This window comes from Macrobrachium rosenbergii, chromosome 13 (genome assembly GCF_040412425.1).
Source record: "Macrobrachium rosenbergii isolate ZJJX-2024 chromosome 13, ASM4041242v1, whole genome shotgun sequence".
NCBI lineage: Eukaryota > Metazoa > Arthropoda > Malacostraca > Decapoda > Palaemonidae > Macrobrachium > Macrobrachium rosenbergii.
Genome location: NC_089753.1, coordinates 12756183 through 12777179, shown reverse-complemented (window position 1 = coordinate 12777179; position 20997 = coordinate 12756183). Strand labels below are relative to the sequence as shown.

General features: G+C 36.7%; 1 protein-coding gene and 1 long non-coding RNA gene across 2 annotated transcripts in view; one reads left to right on the top strand and one right to left on the bottom strand.

Annotated features, from left to right (window-relative positions):
* Positions 1–20997, top strand: part of ft (cadherin-related tumor suppressor fat) — a 474756-nt gene that overhangs the window by 434074 nt on the left and 19685 nt on the right. The window contains exon 8 of the mRNA XM_067114229.1: positions 16903–17083. Within this exon, the coding sequence (XP_066970330.1) occupies positions 16903–17083 (181 nt within the window). The remainder of the gene's footprint in view (positions 1–16902; positions 17084–20997) is intronic.
* The window catches only part of LOC136844913 (uncharacterized), a 48212-nt gene continuing 34303 nt past the window's right edge, over positions 7089–20997 (bottom strand). The window contains exon 3 of the long non-coding RNA XR_010855008.1: positions 7089–7309. This is a non-coding gene — a long non-coding RNA (uncharacterized lncRNA). The remainder of the gene's footprint in view (positions 7310–20997) is intronic.

The window sequence follows — 20997 nt, the reverse complement described above, 5'->3', positions numbered from 1 at the left end:
CAAATGCATTCGCCTGACCATCGCATTCAGAAACATCTCCCCGAGGGAGCGGGTTGATTGATGAAAGGGGAAAGATTTAACATAAGAGTAAATAAGAGAGAAATGAGAATTGAGAAAAAAATAAGAGATAAAGCCGGGGAAAGAGAAACACAATTGGTGTACAATACTAACAACGAGTTTGACCACCGCCCCCCCTAAGAGTCTGGGGCACTTAAGGGGAAAACCTCCCTTATTTACAGAATGCGTAAGTGCGAAAACTACTATGTTTCTAGCATCATGTTGGATAGAGCCGAGACCTATAATTATTACTGTATTTATGAATCGTGTAAAGGGTTCCAGAGAGACTCGGCGCTGCAGTGCCCCAAACCCGGGTTCATTATGGGTGATGATAGGCTAGTGAAAACCGGGATTAACGACCTTATAGGTTTCCGGGGAAGGGTTCACTGGGGGCGTCTCTATGTGATACCCCAAAATGTCGAGGGAGATGTGGAATAAGAGAGGAAGAAAGAGAGAACTATTGCAAATTATACGATATTTCCATTTCCTCTTTTAAATAACCATGAGTATTTGGCATTAATCAATGAATGAGTGACTCAAAGATGATTCTCTCTCTCTCTCTCTTCTCTCTCTCTCTCTCTCTCTCTCTCTCTCTCTCTCTCTCTGAGGACCACAAAAGAATATTAAAAGAATACTGTAAACTGGTCAGTGTTACAAAAGAGCAACAGCAATATTTTAATTCCTCCAAGCAACGTAAATAGTATACTTAAAATGCACCAAACGATTACTAAAAAAGAACGCAAAAATCCTTGACTTGAAAGCACACTAAAAGAAAGACGCAACAAATTTCCGCAAAAAAAAAAAAATCCATAAACACCACTGATGGTGTAATAGGGCAACATAATCTAATTTCTTTAAAGCCCACTTAAATCGTTGGCTCAAAAGCACATTGAGCGCGCTTACAAAAACAAACACTGCAGTTCCTGAAAACGCGACCAAAACAGTCTTCAGCTAGCCAGCTCCCACAGCGCCATCTTGAGAGCATAAGCAGACTCATGAGGCGCATGCCCGGGAGAGCGAGCGAACTCACTCGATAAATTCAGGAATATTCAAATGTATGTAAATAAAGCGATTTGTTTTAAGATTATACAGCTAAGCCGCTATGCACGGTTGCAGCGAGGGAATATCACTAAGTAGGCCAAATTCTCATCTGGTCCTCCGTGCTGGTCATGTGAGCAAAAGTCCGTGCTGGCATAAGGCCAGCTTATTTTTACAGCGTCAGGGAGCATCTGCTGGTAGGTCATGGTGTATCCAGCAAAAGGGTTATTGCCGATTATACAGAGTATTATGTGAATGGCAAAGAAATTATTACATGAGCTGAAAAACCAACAAATATGGCTACCTGTACATGTGCAGGTATTGCTGTAAATAATAATAATAATAATAATAATAATAATAATAATAATAATAATAATAATAATAATAATAGAGTACAACCCAGTAAAATTTTGCTAGCAAAACATAATCAAGTCTATTATGAACGAAAAATTACGGTAATTTCACTCTAGACTGCATTGTTCATGATCAAAGAAGTGGGAAAAGTCATGAATTATTATTTTCATAATAATTATTATTATCATTATCAAGTCAGAAGAAACCAACATACACGAAACGCAAACACACGCAACTCGACGAGCCGATCCTGCAACAGAGGAAGTGGCGCTGAACCGGCTAACAGAGAGAGAGAGAGAGAGAGAGAGAGAGAGAGAGAGAGAGAGAGAGAGAGGCGACGTAGGCAAGCTGGAAGCAATATTCAAATCTGGCGAGTTTAAATCTCTTCGAGCGATTATATACAATGCTTTCGGGAAACCGTTGCTATCAAGCAAGTCAGGAGGTAGGTGGGTTTGGTGAGGGGATGGGGATGGGTAGGGGAAGGTGAGGGGGGGGGTGTTACACGTCAGGACCCCGACAATTGGGGGATGGGGGAAGGGGTTTAATCATGGTAGGCTGTGATCGCCCAGCAGAGGGTTTATGGTGCCATCCATATGGCGATATTGCAGGGGGTATCATGATTGCATGGCATTTAGTCATGTGCAAGAGGTTGAAATCAACCTGCAAAACATGCTATCAACTCGAAGAGGAAGAATGCAACAGAAACTATCATGACATACTGGCCAAAGGAAAAAACATTGACATGTCATTACACAAATAAGACTGAAAAAAATTAGGAAGGCAGTAAAGATACAGAAAATAAACATCACAGTGTCCGGATGAAAAATAAATCGAAATACAAACTTAAACAGAAAATATTAAAAAAATAGTAAATTTGTCGCCTTACAAATATTGAATAGTTTCATATTCATGTTTTTAATTGAGCTAAGAAAGCTCCATAAAATGATATGAAATAAAACAAGATTATGAAAAACTAGTAAAATTGAGTAATATGTTCACCTAGTATTTCACTTTTTTTTTTTTTTTTTTTTTTTGCCTTGCGTATGAAAAGAAAATTCCTGATGATATTCGTTTACGGTGCACAGAATCAAAAGAAACAATATAAATAATTAGAAAAAAAAATAAAATAAACAGATATCATTAAAAACAATAAAACTAAGAATAACCTAGCCTTGTACAACGATAGCCCCATACTTTTCCATCATTCTTCGTATTGTCAGTATGAAGAAATCCGCACAGCTAGTCATACAACACATAAAATACCTTGCTTTCTTATCTGTAATTTTCACTTTTAGTAGACACAAACTTACAATAGGAAAAATGTATAGAAACCCACAAAAAAAAAAAATCACAGAAAATATTTAAAGAAATAGCAAAACACTCGGCTTCTAATAGAACACAAAGGTCAGATTACAATTTTCGTATTTGTCATCTGAGACTATTCATCTAAAACTCATAACATTTATATAAAAACAACCATAACGCGTTTTATTGTTAGATAAATTATGATTTTCAAACTACAAAAGATTAGAACGCAGCTATTATAAAAAAAAAAAAAAAGCTAAGAATTCTGGAATAAGGAGCAGAATGCACGCCTGGCAACAACCCCCACCAAATGTACCTTGTGCTTTCGTATTCGAATTGTTCGGAATGGACCAAAACGGCGTCGCATTTACAGACATTTTTCGGGCTGGTTTATCTTATCTCAGTTAATTAAACATGTAAGTAACCCTTGCAATCCTAACCACCACCATAATCAATATAAACTTTATGGTCTTGCAAAAGATTTGAATATTCAAAGGGGGGAAATGGCAGGGCAACGTAAAGGAAAAAAACCGTCTGATTTAAGTCACAATTTCTAAATGAGTATCATAATCATATCATTGCGCATAAGGGTGAGAATTGTAAGGTTTCTTCTTCCTCTCTTTATTCCTCTGGCCAGAGCACTAACTGTCTGTTGTCCTTGCGAAACCTTCTTAAACCTAAGCGTTTCTTGAGTATTATTGGTTGTAACGAGAATATCTAAATGATTCTTTATCTGATCACCAACAACTATGTTACTTTTTAAACCTTGAGAGAGACATTACTAACATTTAATACTATATATATATATATATATATATATATATATATATATATATATATATATATATATATATATATATATATACACACACACTCATATACATCCTGTATGTGTGTGTGTATAACTGAATCACGAAAATATGGAACATGATGCATACATAAATAAAGACAAAATCCACGAAGGAAAGGGAAACAATTGCAAGGCCTTTCGATATCTTGTCCTTTACTTAGCAGACTGAAAAAATATGAATATAAGTTTACAAAGAAAGCTAATAAAAATGACAGATGGGGATAACACAGGAAAAATACGTACCTGGAACCCAAAACAACTGAAGAATCAGTACACATACCAAAACAGGGTTAAATATTTAAGAGATTTTACAAAGGATTAGGCTCAACAGTTCAGAAGCAGGGACAGGACAATTAAAAGATTATACAAGGATGGTGACTGACCATTATCACAGGGTAAATTCAAGATTGGGTGTAAAACTTAACTGGTTTCGGGTTTACTTCTAAGTCATTATCGAAGGACAGATACATAGATATATCGTGGTAGGAATAAAGCCGTAACCGGTCAGGATTTACTCCCATTCTTAAATTTTCATTGTGGTAATGAAAGATATGTAGATCATGTGTCAAATTTATTATAATCATCTGACTACCAAGTATAACATTAGGAGAAATTTATACCATACTATGAAGGAATAACAATAATATTGAATGTATAGCTCACCTCTCATAAAGCAAAGTCTTCCTGATTAAGAAAAACACAGACAAATCGATCAAAGTCAAATTAATCAGCCCTGGAAGAGGCGGTCCCTGTAGTTTAAGGGAGAAACCACATGAACACATCATTTCGGTTGCAACGATGAGCAGTGAAATTTTGAAACGAGTAATGTCAAAAAGCCAGTAAATCTTTGACAGGAAAATAATAATAATAATATGGTTATTTTATCTTCTATAATCTTCGCATCGGCAGAGCTTCATATACGTAGTATTTTGTGCGTTCGCGAGATAAAAAATCAATATTTTCACTGATAGGAATGACCACTTTTCGTGTAAATAATTCAGAAAATTCAAAAAATAAAATGAAATAATGGTCATCTGAAACCTGATTTAGCCACGATACTGAAAACTGCTATCGCCTGTAAAAATTTTGAGAGCCTTCCGATACTGAAGCACCTTCGAAGCAGTTTTCTGTCTCACCAAGGAGCCTCATCTGAACCACCTACTTGCTAAGGTAAACAAAGGTCAGCCACACGGCAGGGGGAATTTTATCTTGGTCCGACTTACCAGAAAACCGACCTTAAATCATTCCTCCCTGATGGAAGGGGAGGAGGGGAAGGGGGAGAGGGGAGAGTTAAGGGGCGTACAAGGAAAAAAAAAACAATAAACGGGTGGATTGTAGAACCCAAAGACCCGTGATCACAGCAATGCTGAAACATAGTTGGAGGTTGGAAGCTTAATATGAGGGGGGGGGGGATGGAATGTAAGGGGTTGAATCTATGAGAAAAGGGGCTGGGAGGGGGAGGGGGAGGGGAGATGTGGAGGGACGAAGGGATTCTAGGTGGGATACAAATGGGCGATGCACGTTAGCGTTAATGGAAGAATTAATGGGGTGAAATGTCGAGAGGAATATAATTATGAGAAGTATAGGGAAGAATATATGGGAAATATATGTTGGGCAGTGTCGAGATTAATAAATAAATAGGGAATAATTTACGAAGGAAAATTAACGTGAATTACGAAATAAATTTGAAATGTATGAAATATATGGGAGATGAAGAATAAAATAAGAGACAAATATCTAACTACAAACTACATAGGGTGAGAGATAGAGTAGAGAATGAGAGAGAAAGAACGAAGGAGAGAGTTACTTACTGTACAATAAAGAATAGGAAACAAAAAACATGAGGATTAAGTGTAATTATTGTTAACATACATACACACAATGTAAATACACACACATACATAATATATACATATATATACAGGTATATACTGTATATATAATATACTGTATATATACATATATATATATATATATATATATATATATATATATATATATATATATATATATATATATACTATATGTATATATATATACTATATATATATATATATATATATATATATATATATATATATATATATATATATATATGTATATATGTATAAATGTTGTCTGGTGTGTTTACGGCTGTGGACGAATATATTTGCGTTCATAAACGCGTGATATTCTCTGTATATACTCAGTTATGATAATCAGTTTCTTAACCTCCAATTCTGCAACTGCCTCTTTTATTCGCCTCTATCCAGTGATAGATTCCTATCCGCGTTGTTCTTAGCTCTTTAAACTGCCAGCGTATGTACCAGTTGAGGTTTGGTGTTTCCCCTTCACTTTTCCTATTGTCATATTCAACTGCTCCTCATCTTCTACTGTCATTGTTTTCTAGAGTAACATCCATCTATATAGACATACAGTCATAAAAACATGTAGAAATTGGCTATCATTGCTGTCTTTACTGTTTACACGGTACCCACCCACATATACATACAAACTGGCGATCATAACTATAACAAAACTGCGCAGTGGTCTTTCCGTTTTACATACATACATACATACATACATACATACATACATACATACATACATACATGAGCAAAAGGAAATGAATCTTGTGAAAATAGAAAAAAAAAAAACTGGCATGATATAAGAGAGACGCACATCCACATAGGCAGAGATGACTGACTGATAACGTTGAAAAACTGGCGTCACACAATAGGCAGAAAATAGAAGGTTTGTGGGGTGGGGGAAGCCCAGGGGTATCGACTGGGGGTGGAGTGGGTGTACTTGGGGTAAGGCTGTTCCAGGGGGTAGGTAGGGAGGAGGGTTAGGGAGGGATGGAGGGAGAGGCGTTAACAGATCAAGCTCGCAACAGGTTTTTAGTCTTAATAAACATAATAACGGCGGTCGCCGTTCATCCAGATGTAATTTGTCTGGTTTCACTTTTTTACAGAGTGTGAAGAAAGGGGCTTTTATAAAAGCCGAGAGGCGCCGTGGCTCAAAAACAAGGCCCGCTCTCTCGCCCTTCTGGCTCTTGCAGATGGAAGCCAGATGCTGCTTTCCGCGTGACGACACTCACAACCATATTAGCAGGCGCGAAATGCAAAGTTTTGTGCTGCTGATGAGTCTTCTGTGGAAGTTTTCAACACACGGGGTCATCCATGATTCAGTAATCTCTGCATTCATGTGGTAGAAAACAAAACGCTGGTTTTTCTGCAGCCACCCATGTTAGGGGAAACAGCTTGATGTTTTATATATATATATATATATATATATATATATATATATATATATATATATATATATATATATATATATATATATATAATATATATATATATATATAAATATATATATACATATATATCTATCTATCTATATATTATATATATATATATATATATATATATATATATATATATATATATATATATATATATATATATATATAAACTTTACATCCTTTTCCAATATGAGATTTGGCTCTGTCTCAAAAATTATTTTGGGATGAAGTTATCAGCCTCATGCCTTCCTTCCTGGTTGCGACCCACCACAGTCGACGAACTACTAGGTTAATAATTTACTATTCTGATCAACAAATGAACTACGCAATTTTCCGAAGCGCGCCCAAGTCTTGTCTTCTTCCTACGAGGGGGATCGATCTTAGGTCTCTCACTGATGACTCGAGGTTGATTTTGTAACGATCTGAGAAGTAAAATCATTAATACAGTAATAGTTTTCTCTTTTTTCCTATGATTGTGCCTGATTTGTACCGGTTCCCTCTTTACCCCACCCCAATGCCCCAGTGACCCCAGACACTTCACAACTTAAACAATAACAGGATTTCTTTTATTTCTTTCTCCGTACCCCATATGACCTGTTTTCTCCCCTAGGCCTTTAACATCAAAAATAAAAATAAAATAAGAACAAGAATTTTTTATTTTCTTGATAAGTGATCTGACCAATTGCTCCCAGACTCGCCAACAACAGAAATAAAATAGATATAAAATAACAAAAAGCTTTCCATAATTCTTTTCCTTTTAGTCTAATTCGAGTATTTTTTTTTTCCGATTCGTTCTATTCACCACATGTAACAATAAAAAGAAAACAAGTTAGATATCACATAAAAATAATGAAGATCATAAATTTTTAAATTTTCATAATTAAAAAATTTTAAAAGAGTGGCCGCGAACATCATACATTCCAGCTCTTGTCCTCGGCTCGGAAAATCTACTAATGCACTTGAACAATACACTTAATTAATAAATAACAATACACGTAATTAACAAATAACAATACACATAACTATTAATCACAAACACGATGACGCATCGTTTGTTACGGCTGGGCGTTCATTCTTTAATACCCAGTGAGTGTTTGCGTTTCTCTTTTGTTTTGTTGTTTTTTTATTCTTTTTTTGCTTGTAAACAAGAGCAGAGGACGAATTAAGAAAATAAATGGGAACGAAGACAATTAATTTGCTCGAGCAAAGGAAGCTTTAATTGTTATGTTTGTCTGCACCATCAAAGTCACTTCTTGTTGCTGGTGTGTTTATTCATGTTTTGTTGCTTTTATTCTCGTGCTGCTGTTGTGCTCATTCTGCTTGTTTTTATGGTAAAAACAGAGAGAATAGTAGCTGTAATTATTGTAGGATATGTCAAAAAAAAAAAAAACTCTAGTTTCTGGGTTTTAGTTTTCTGTAAAAGGAAACTATTGAGAAGGCTATTTGTCTGTCCGTCCGCACTTTTTCTGTCCGCCCTCAGATCTCAAAAACTACTGAGGCTAGAGGACTGCAAATTACTATGTTGATCATCCACCCTCCAATCATCAAACATAGCAAATTACAGCCCTCTAGCTTCAGTAGTTTTATTGATTTAATTTAAGGTTAAGGTTAGCCATGATCGTACGTCCGGCATCGCTATAGGTGACAACAACACAGGCCACCACCGGGCTATGGCTGAAAGTTTCATGGGCCGCGGCTGAGTTTGAGAGTTTCATTCAGCATTGTATGCTGTACAGAAAACTCTATTGCGCCGAAGAAACTTCGGCGCATTTTTTACTTGCTTACTTTTGACATCACTGGTAGTTGGTTAATTATCAGTATCATTACTGTCTTTTAATGTCATTATCAGAGGCAGTAGTAGTATTAGTACACATGTGATTGGATATTGGAATACTTTACCCTGACCACACGACCTCACTCATATTTACAGCTAAACAAATTACAACGACTGAGAACATCAGTTTTCGCAAAATATAAATATCTTAAAAAATCTTGTTTCTTGGCATCCGAGCTTACAAACCTTCCCCACCGGTACATACACTAGCTAATCAATCAAAAGGTTAATCATATATAAAAAATAGTTCAGAACTGAAACTCGGTGAAAATCATATATAAAGATAAAAACAAAAATCTAACCAAAATAAAACGTTACCAACTGTAGAGGGGCATCAAATTTAAGAAAAAAGGACCAGGAATAAAAGATAAAATGAAAGCACTTAAAAAGGATATGCGATTAAAGTAGCAGAGATATAAACCGTCCGCAAGAATGGACTCATTTTGACTGTGAAAGGATGAAAAACTAATGCAAAATAATAAACATGTTGGATAAAAATAAATATACAGATTAATCGACTGAGAAAAGAAATCAGTTATCATTATTAATTTGACCTAACAAGAAATAAATATCCTACAATGATAACTCAAATTTTATTAAGGATATCCCGCCCCCCTCCTCCGAAAAATTAATTAAAAGGAAACATCAATTATAAACGATATTTACCAAGACTATCTTTGCGAGTTTTAATTTTTGCGAAATCCATCCCATCAACGGTATATAAAAGAGAGCGAAAATAAATTAAATTAAATCGATAAATTGTTAAAGCCAAAATTGGCCTTCATAAGAGGTTCATAAAACTGTACTTTCCCCCACGCGCTCTTTTCAATCCTGCGGTTAACAAATTTCTCTTACAACTTCCGGCATGAGAGAGAGAGAGAGAGAGAGAGAGAGAGAGAGAGAGAGAGAGAGAGAGAGAGAGAGAGAGAGAGAGAGAGAGAGAGACTTTGAGACTTTACTGCAGTAATAAATTAGTCATAAGTACAATAATGTAAAATACATTCAGGTTACAATTTTTATCAGATCATTTCTTTATTGAGGAGTAATTAATTTATAAGGATTTATGAACAAAAAGACCTATATAACGGGTAGAATAAAAAAGAAAAAGACTGTAATCATAAATACATTTCCTACACAACACATGAATAAAATAACATAGGATACAAATAAACTAAAAGATCAGAAATTCTAAACTCACTCTCCCTTAGGATAAAAAAAAATTGTAAAAATTCACAATGTATTCTAAACACGTAGAAATTAGAAATTCACACACTTCTCATTGGGCCTCTCTCTCTCTCTCTCTCTCTCTCTCTCTCTCTCTCTCTCTCTCTCTCTCTCTCTCTCTCTCTCTCCACTGATGCGTATAGATATTCTCACGCAACCGCATTACGACGCCTATTTACGAAAGGCTCCGAGAAAGCTATTAAAACTGATGAGTCTCTGAACAATTTGCGAAAGTAAAAGTAGCCCTAACAATCCACACACGTTAAATGAGGATGGCGCTGCCATTGAATGAGCCTCATGAGAGAGAGAGAGAGAGAGAGAGAGAGAGAGAGAGAGAGAGAGAGAGAGAGAGAGAATGATGAGGGTGGGGAGAAAGCGGACCAGGAAAGTAATGAGAGTGAAAAATGAAAGGACTAAAGGAAACAAACGAGAGAATATGACATGCACGAAGCAAGAAGTTAACAAAGAAGGCCATTCCAAAAAAGGATGCCACTGAATCAATGTCTTCAGGACTGACGAGTGAGCATAAAATGAAGATGCCCTGAACGATGGAGAAAGCAGGGGAGAAAAAAGGAGGAAAACACGTGGGAAGAAAAGTTAAAAAAATAAAACGGTAAGTAAAAAGGGAAGAGTGAAAGATAGCAATAAAAGGTACCTTGATACAGGTGCGTTGTTTTGGGCGGCAGGTAGGATGTTTTGAGATAGTATGTGGGAGGGGGTCTTATATGAAAAAGGTGTATTCCTTGCTACTTAATGCATTAGTTTTTGAAGTGTCCTAGAAGTTAAAGAAGTTAATAACAGTCGAAAGTCAATCGTGATGACCTCGACTTACATCATCTTCTAATGCGTCTCGATGGTAATGATGGTTGTAAGATTCATGATGAGATTAAAATATTATCATGGATTTTTGTTCCAAGGGATTCAAGGTCACGTTGGTGTGTTAGGGGGAAAGGCTGACTTTGTGTCAAAGGGCGTGGTCTTTAATTTGTGTGATTTGTCTTTTAAGCTCTTTATTTATCACGTTATTACTTAATATATTCAGTCGTGCCTATCCTTGGGTATCAAATCCTTGCTCATACCCGTTAACAACTCACGAGCTTTCTCCTTTGAGTCCCACTTAGGAGCCTGGTTCATTTTTGTTAAAGAACTTTCCCCATCTGCTCCTCTCTCGGACAAGAAACCGTCCCTTATTTCTCTTTGCCGAACTTTCTTTCCATCGTTTGTTATTACCATACTTATTCTCTCCTTTCCCATTTTCTCTTCACGAAGTCTTACCATCAATTCGCCCTTCTAATCAACTATTCTCATCGATTCACCTTTTTTGCAAAATAGTCAGCTTATCATCACCATAGACACATATGTCAACCTGTATGTTAAGACAGTTTGCAATATCACCAAGCAACCAAAGACTGTATTAGACGGGGATCAATAGACTTAAATAACTGGGGACCAGAGACTGCAACGCCGTGGACCCTGAGAACTGCAAAAACTGCAAATCAGTAACCGCATGGACATGCGATCAGACACAACAAAAACGGGGGGATACTGAACTTTAAGAACTGGAAACCTGTCACAGCAAGAACAGGGAATAAAGAACTGCAAGAACTGGAAGTTAGTCACTGCAAAAAATGGAAATAAAATGTGCAAGAACTGGAAATTAGTTATTGCAAGAATAGGGCATAAAAGACTGCAAGAACTGGAAATTAGTCACTGCAAAAACAGGAAATAAAATCTGCAAGAACTGGAACTTATTCACTGCAGTAACAGGGAATAAAGAGCTACAAGAATTGGAAATCAGTCACTGCAAAAATGGGAAATAAACTCTGCAAGAACTGGAACTTATTCACTGCAGTAACAGGGAATAAAGAGCTACAAGAATTGGAAATCAGTCACTGCAAAAACGGGAAATAAACACTGCAAGAACTGGAACTTAAAGAGCTACAAGAATTGGAAATCAGTCACTGCAAAAACGGGAAATAAACTCTGCAAGAACTGGCACTTATTCACTGCAGTAACAGGGAATAAAGAGCTGTAAGAATTGGAAATCAGTCACTGCAAAAATGGGAAATAAAAACTGCAAGAACTGGAACTTATTCACTGCAGTAACAGGGAATAAAGAGCTACAAGAATTGGAAATCAGTCACTGCAAAAACGGGAAATAAAAACTGCAAGAACTGGAACTTATTCACTGCAGTAACAGGGAATAAAGATCTGTGCAAGAATGGAAATCATTCATCAAGAACTGAGGACACAGACTGCAAGAACTTGGGCCAGAGACTACAATATCTTGGGATTAACCACTGCTTCTTCAAGAACCGGAGAACAAGATCTGAAAAAAGTGACTGGAAGAACTGCAAGAACTGTGACTCGAGGACTGCAAGAACCAGGTTATTAATGCAGGAGACCTCTCCGATGGGTGTGAAAGGGAGAGGGAACGCTGGGTACCTGGAGTGACACGAATCCTCAACGAGTGGGTGTGGCCAACTTTTCTCGCGTTGAGGAGGACACTCATGTTCTTTTAACTCAACCTAGTTTGGCTTTTTCGTCTCGAGGAAATAATAATAATAATAATAATAATAATAATAATAATAATAATAATAATAATAATAATAATAATAATAATAATAATAATAATAATAATAATAATAATAATAATAATAATAATAATAATAATAATAATAATAATAATAATAATAATAATAATAATAATAATAACAGTAGTAATGGAAGTTTTACTAGCAGATATATAGACATTCTATTCAGTGGAAGCTTGTTCAGCAAATTATCGACCATACTGGTCTGCATCATTTGAAAATCCTGATATTTTAAATAATAATAATAATAATAATAATAATAATAATAATAATAATAATAATAATAATAATAATAATAACAATAATAATCTTGTAATATATCACTCAGGGTTCCAAACTTCAAAACCTCATCGCATGAGCGAAAATGCCAATAAACATTTCTGTCAATGTATTTCTCAAATATTCAATAACGCAAACGGCCCGTGAAAACAATGTCCTTTTAAAAGAACATGCACATTTTGTGCTTTGATGTAACGAGCCAGACGGGCAAATCACCGTAGTAGTTGTCATTGTCACATCATTACATCAAGCATTACTATCATTACCATGATGTGGATCACCATCCTCTTGCTGCACGACTATTATTCCTGCGAAACAAGAAGATCGCGCCACTTAATGGCCGGAAATGTCACATAAGATAGACTTTAATCATACGGTTGTTAACAATTTCACCATTAAGCGGCCGTGTTAGACATCAGCGGACGAGCAACAAGTAACAAAACAAAACAAAAAAAGTAACACACACACAAACAAGAACAATAACAACAACAACAACGACAAGTTGCCAGCTAGCGCTGGCTTTAGCCGTAGTAATTACACGAAACTGGTTTAATTTTGTGTAATTTCGGCAGCAGCCTTACTCGCAGCACGAAGACTTTCTCCGCCTTGACAAGAAGCTCGTTTGCCAAAGGTCTCGGGAGCGAATTCCGTGCGAACATCTTTCCCATCTCGTGGATTAGGGTCACGTGCGGCCGCATTCTACCCGTCATCAATTTAGGCAGACTCCGATGTTTTCATTTTAGATGACGTAAAGGCAGCCACACCCACTGCATGACAAAGTTCCTCAGTCCGACAGGAGCCCATTCATCGTGTGATAACAAACGGCGACTTTCTATATCAGCGGCTGGTCTTATGTTTCGCCTGAAAGTAAAACCTCATAATTTGGGAAGAAGGTCAAGCGACAGGCCCCTCGACTGGCTTTTCATTTCAGACGAAATAAGAAGCAATGCCCTTGCATAACAGTGCCAAACGTCAACGGAAAATCGTTCATAAACGGAAACGTTCTTTTTTATTAAGGTTAAAATATACATTCGCTATAGAGCAATCCGCATCCCCTACATAACAAGGTATTGAACAAGCCAGATAAATATTAAATCTATTAACTCAGAAAAAGTGCGAGTGGCACACACATGTATTCATAACATTAAGCTGTTTTTCCTTAAGAAAAGTGTTACCTTCCGGTTTTCAGCAAGTATTTTTGGGATGAAGTTGCTAATCTTACGCCATGACCATTGACTCTGAAAGAATTTATGTGTACATACACACAATATGAGCTATCAGCACAAACAAGGGCCGTTATAAACCAACCTGTCTATCCCAATTGACCAACATCCTCAGCAGCCTTACATTGCAGGTGTAATTCCTAGCGAAAGATAATCACCTGGGATTATGGGGGGAGGAGGGGGAGGAGGAGGAGGAGGAGGAGGCAATTTTCGACCTAACGATAATCACCCACTTTACCTCGAAGCTGTAAACGTGACGACGGATTACATACGTTATGGGCATCTTGAACTTTCCAATGGAGAGTAATTATCCCCCTTCAACCGGAGGAAAGTTGCCGTCGTTTGGGGGACTCACTCCCTTGATCAATTGGACAATAACTCAGGATTTCGTTTCACTTTCATTCTTCTCTCGTGACGCCTCCGTCTCCTCCTCCTCCTCCTCCTCCTCCTCCTCCTCCTCCTCCTCCTCATTCCCTCCTTTGTCATCTGACGTTTCTGAGAGAGAGAGAGAGAGAGAGAGAGAGAGAGAGAGAGAGAGAGAGAGAGAGAGAGAGAGAGAGAGAGATTTCATCCACTTCCTCCATCTATTCGTCGTCTCCCTAGCCCTCCTTGTCTCTTTCCTGAACCTATTCTAATGGAAAATTTTTTAGCATAATAAAATGCGATGTGTATTAATAATTTTTTGTGAATAAGAAAGGTGCTCTCCTGATAATAAACTCAACGTTGAGACTTGCCGTTGCCTAGCCCGGGGCCAGCCTTTCTCACCACTGACCCTTGTGTGAGTATGCAGAATACAGATATCTTGGACCGAACTCCGGGACGGTATGAGCCCTCTCTAAGGCCGGAACTTAATATCACGACCCTCTCTTACATTACTTTCATCTCTCTTCGTACTTTTTCCTCCTCCTCTTTGTTCTTCTAGTTAAAATTAACCATAAAATTAATACATAATTGAAAAAGGAAAAAAAACGATAAAAAAATCAAAATATAAAAAATAGGGAAAAAAAGGTGCACGCCACTTTGGAAATCGAAAGTAGTAATTGAAAAACAAATCACTGCGCGAACTTTATGATTACACATTAGACACACCAAATTGACGTGTGACCCCGAAAAAAAAAAAAAAAGAATAAATAAAATCTATATATACATTCCCCTGGGTAAAGTAAAAAAAAAAAAAAATAGAGGGAAGTGAAAATCTTGTTGATGAGAAGAGTCAGCTGGACATCAAAAGTTATTCCAATAAATTAGGAGAGCGATGGGAGGGGGAGATTAGAAATGAATCCTCCGAAAGCGCAGTTTCCAATGGGCCTCCTTCTGACGTATCAGCTGCTGAAATGGTTATCAGTTAACGATTTATGCAACACTTTTATGTGCAGATTCACGCTGGGTTTATGATACACGATTTCGTCTCCCACCGCGCGTCTCAAATGAGCAATTTATGGGGCCTGTGCAATAGTTTGTCATGCTGCAAGACATTTCGCCATTTTGCGAACTCTCTCTCTCTCTCTCTCTCTCTCTCTCTCTCTCTCTCTCTCTCTCTCTCTCTCTCTCTCCATCATCTTCGTAATCACTGAAGCTTGGATACCAGTTTACTCAATCAATAAATCAATCCTTTTCTTTTTCGTTAAAAAGTCACAAAAACTTTATAAATACCGAAATACACAAATGGAAAAATATAGTTGATTAAATCACAAACCCTTCGTAGTTCAGAAAATTACAGCTGAAATTTTCTAGCTCATCAAATTAACAAATCTCCTTACACAGACTTTCACAACTATATGTCCATAGTTAATCACAGTCTGCTACATGAACACATGATCAGAATTTTCTTTGTTAACCACTGCTACAAGAACTCTTCGCATGGGAGACAAAAATCATTGAAATTTCATACCAAATAACGACATTTCCAAGTTCCATAAGCACAGACATTCGGAAGAAAATTTAAAAGTTGTTCACAAAATCACGAAGTCTCCCAGATGGAAATAACTGGATTTCAAAATTTAATAGCGACACCACTCAAGTCTTCATAAACAGAGGCATAAGCCATAGAGCTAATCATGTCATCGCCAACTCTTCTTATATGAAGACAAGTACGCTTGAAATTCCATAGCTAATCACGAGGCTGCAAAACAACGCCGTTGACATTTCACCAGGCATTTTGCGATCACCAAATGATGACGAAAATGAAAATAATTTTGGGCTTGTGTAATAGGTCATGTAACAGCCATCTCAATGTAATTACAATGGAATATTTCGAGTAATTTTCAATTTACTTTCATCGACTGCTGACGCAACAGCGCAATTCCAGCCACTTACAACCTCGGAACGCCATCATATTCTGTGCTTAAGTCATTATTACTCTTTTTTTAGGCGGGAAAAATTTTTATTTAGGATTTCGTTGAGATCTTACGTAACCAAAAGCGTTTCTATTTCTATTTTACTGTTATGCTTACGCTTTCACAAGAAAAAACCTTAGACACATCTCAAATAAAATGTCACCAAAAATTTTAACTCTATATATATATATATATATATATATATATATATATAAACATTGTACATATTCTATATATATATACATACATACATACATACATACATACATACATATGTGTGTGTGCGTGTGCGTGCGTGGAAATAAACACATGAGAACGTGTTTCATATGAAGAAATTTCTAATTCACATCGGGAACGAACCCTGGTCTTTCAAGTGAGAGTCCAGGGCATTAGGAATTCCTTTAGTTGATATTAAGATATACTATATGTTTATGTATATACTGTATATAGATAGATAGATAGATAGATAGATAGATAGGCAAATGGTAAAAAATGCACTAAATTAATTTTCTTTTCCCTCACCAGGTACGCCACGCTTGACCGGCACAGGAACCATCTCCGTCCTTGTCCAGGACGAAAATGACCACGCCCCAAAATTCGACAAGGACGAGTATGAAGCAGCCGTTAGCGAATCCGTCTTGCCCGATACCCAAGTCATCCAAGTTGCTGCCACAGACAGAGACGCTGGAGCCAATGCTAAGATCAGGTACTGTTTAGTGTCCCTTCCCTTTGGAATGGATGGATGGATGTATGATATTTAGGGCAAAAGCACCACTTTCAGCGCCGTAATGAAGAGAAAATAAACTATATTAAGGTTATGAATTCATGAAGGAAATGTTTAATAAATAAAATGCAGTGATGTGACCAATAAATAGAGGTATGAAGTTTAATGAATGATGTGGTATATACATAATAAAAAAATTTAATGTCATTAAAATTCTATGTGATGTAATAAATATATTAAGAAATAAATTAAATATCGTTAAAAATTTTAACACCTTTAAAAAAGAGATGATAGAAGAAATATCATTATCTCCCAAAATATCAGAGAGGGATTTACCCTGGAAATATCTTTCTCTTTGGTTAAAATCTCTGGGGCAGACCACCAGAATGTGCTCCACTGTTAGTGTCCCTTTGGAATGCGTCTAGAATAAGGAATACTCCTCTCTGGAAACGCCCTGGAATGAGGCATTATTCCTTCTTACCCACTGAAAAGGGCCTGGAAAGAAGCATTATTCTTTTTACTCTGAAAAGGCTTTAGAAACAGTCACTTTTTCTTCTTGCTATCTGCAATGGCTCTGGAAAGAGGCATTTTCCTTCTTATTCTCTAAAAATGGCTCTAGAAAGGGGCATTATGCCTTCTTATTTACTAAAAGGGGTCTGGAAAAAGGCATCATTTTTTTATTACTCTCAGGAATGCCCTTGGAATTAAAAAATATATTTTTGTTTTGAGACCATATCACGATTAAACCGCTGCTTTGAATAACCTCTCCTCATGGAATTGTTGAATAATTAAGTCAGGTTGTGATTTTCCTGATATCTATAATTTCCTTTAAGCCATGTACTATCTCGTCCTCCCTCTGAGGCACCTCAATATCCTGGTATTGTTCTCTTACTTCTGTAACAAACCTAAAATCAGATCTCTTTCATTCTTCCATCTCTGTTGACTTCATCCACGGGAAAACACAGAAAAAATGTTGTCTTATACTTCGTGTAGAATACCTCTGGAATAAGGCCTTTTGCTTTCCCCTCGAAACACCCCTTAGAATAGACACAACTTTTTACCTTCTAAACACAGCTAGAAGCAGATGCTGCAACGACTTCCCTATGGTGCACCTCTGAAATCACGTATATCATGGAAGGTTCTTCCCGCTAACACGTGTCTCAGTTAGGCACTAGTTGAACTGAAAGCTTATAGCTCTCTAAAACAGCGCGAGAAACTGATCCTACAGTAATTTTTGTTCATTTCAAATGACTTCTAAATGAATCATCTTATAGCTGTTTTCTTTTGTCATCAGATATCCTTTAATATCAAACTTTGCTCTGGATATGTGATACTTGAGAAATAACGTACTTTCAACTAACAACTGTTTTATCTAGAAAAGTTTGGCTAATTTGCATTATGTTTGTAGGAGCTCTAAATTCACATTTACTTAATCTATTTCGATTATATATATATATATATATATATATATATATATATATATATATATATATATATATAGATATATATATATACATATATATATATATATATATATATATATATATATATATATATGTATATATATAATATATATATATATGTCTTTTCTATACATATATATATATATATACAATACATATTATATATATAAAATAGTTTATATAATATATATATATATATATATATATATATATATAAGAAAATGGGTGTAGGTCCTTACCGATTTCGACTTTATTTCCAAGCCATTGACGAAGGACTTCTTCAATGGCTTGGAATAAATAAATCAATCATATATATATAATCACGTACAAAAGTGATAATAATCATCATATATATATATATATATATATATATATATATATATATGTGTGTATGTATTTACAGTATGTCTTGTCTTGCCTCAGGAAGCCAACCCTATTACAGTTTGTGAATATAATATATAAAATACAGTATGTAATTAATTCAAAAGAAAGTGGATAGTTGGTCCTTTAAAAAAACTGGAGAATTTCATACTACCAATTATTTATGGCGATTCTTCCCAAAACCCACGTCAAAATCATCTTTTGTTTCTTTGCTTATACGTTTGTAAGAATCACATACAATACGTTTTAAAAGGTCAAACCAAAGGAAATAAGCCAAAAAAAAAAAAGACTAGGAAGTTCAACCTTACGAAAGTGTTCTCTTTTCCAGCCAACTTAAAAACGGATTATTAACACACGAGTCATATGGCCATGTACTGATTTGCATACAATATAATCGTCCTCAGGTATTTAAGGAACTGAAGGAGTGTGAGCCATACATCGCTATATGTGGAGAACATAACGAATTTCTCACGGTATTTCACTGGGGGTCATCGCCCCCCTATGTGTGAACAAATCGCCTTCATTTCCCCTACATCGGTGAACCTGAAACTTTCATATCCGCCTCTAAATTAACCTTTAGGTGATAGTAAGATATTAACCCCCCTCAGGTGGCTGAGGATTACAAATGCTCCCAACACACAGCGACCACCCTGCTGACTCCCAGACAACTCTAATTATAACTCTTCCCCACCTCCCTCCCCGCCCCCCAACATATACTGTACATACACCTCAGTGGCAGGGAGCTTCGCTAGCATTAGCAAGGTTTGTGGTTCGAGCGGTCTGCCGCTCATCAGTCGAGCCAACTTTAAATGGGCAGTAGTGTAAGCTGAGGCAATAAAAGGGCATAGGAATCTAGCTACCTCATCCTTATATACTTGCTGAGAACCGGATGGTTCTACCCTTCTGGGCCCACCCACTCTAGAGAAGAAATAGGGGAATGGTTTTCTCCTGTTCGGGGATGGCTCCAGAGGGTGTCAACCTTCAGTTCTCGGAAAATGTTTTGAGATGAAGCTGCTAACTCCATACTCATTTCCCCCCACTGGATGCTACCCCACACTCAACAGTTGACTAACCACCGGTTACATAATACACCGCTTAGGTCAACAAAAGAACAAGAGCGATTCTCTCCGAGGAGAATGAGAGAGAGACTTGGAGAGATGGGCTTTATAAGGGCACGATCTCCTTTGATTCCGCTTTAAACAATGGACAAAGGGACGCGTCCAAGAACAACTGGAGCAAGTCTGATTTAATCCTCTGGTTGAATATTTTGAGTACGATGAAGATGGATGAGAAGAAGGTCATGGGGTCGGCGACCTCGGGTCGTTCAAGTTCCAGGAAAGAGGGAAGAAATGAAAACTGATACCCTTTTCCCGTTAGGAAAGTATTATCATAGGATAAAAGAAATCACTTGTAATTCAATAGGCTAATGAAGAACTAGCAAGGGCACTGCACAGTCCAATAAAAGGACTTCAGTATAAGTAATTCCCTCCATAAGAGCCACTGGTAGGATGGTAATTATCAAGACCACTGAAATAACAAGAATGAATTATTGAAAGACATCAACTTTTGACCAAGAATATAGCAAGAGGGAAAAATTAATTGGTAAGACCGCTGAAATAATGAAAATAATATGTTTTCCATGAAAAAATATCGGAATTGGTCCCTAAACATTCACAGGACATCAACCTCTGGTATGGTCCCTAAACATTCACAGGACATCAACCTCTGGTATGATAAAAATTTATAAAATATCATAATCTTTTTATATCTCTTTTCCTCCTGCTAACCTGACAAAACATTCAGTATTTAATCCCCCCAAGGCAGCAACAAGTAGGACAGAAGTTAGTAAAACTTCAGATGATGGGACTGATTAGATTTCTGCTTATTTCATTAATCTTTTTGTTCATCTCCCGCCAGCCCCCCTTCCCCACATTCCCACCCCCTGAGACTCATCCCCTCCCAGAAAGAGTCAAGGAATTAACCCCCTCCCTCTAATCATTGCAAATTCGTGCGCATTTATCATTCGCCCTTGCTTTCTCTTCTGACATTTTT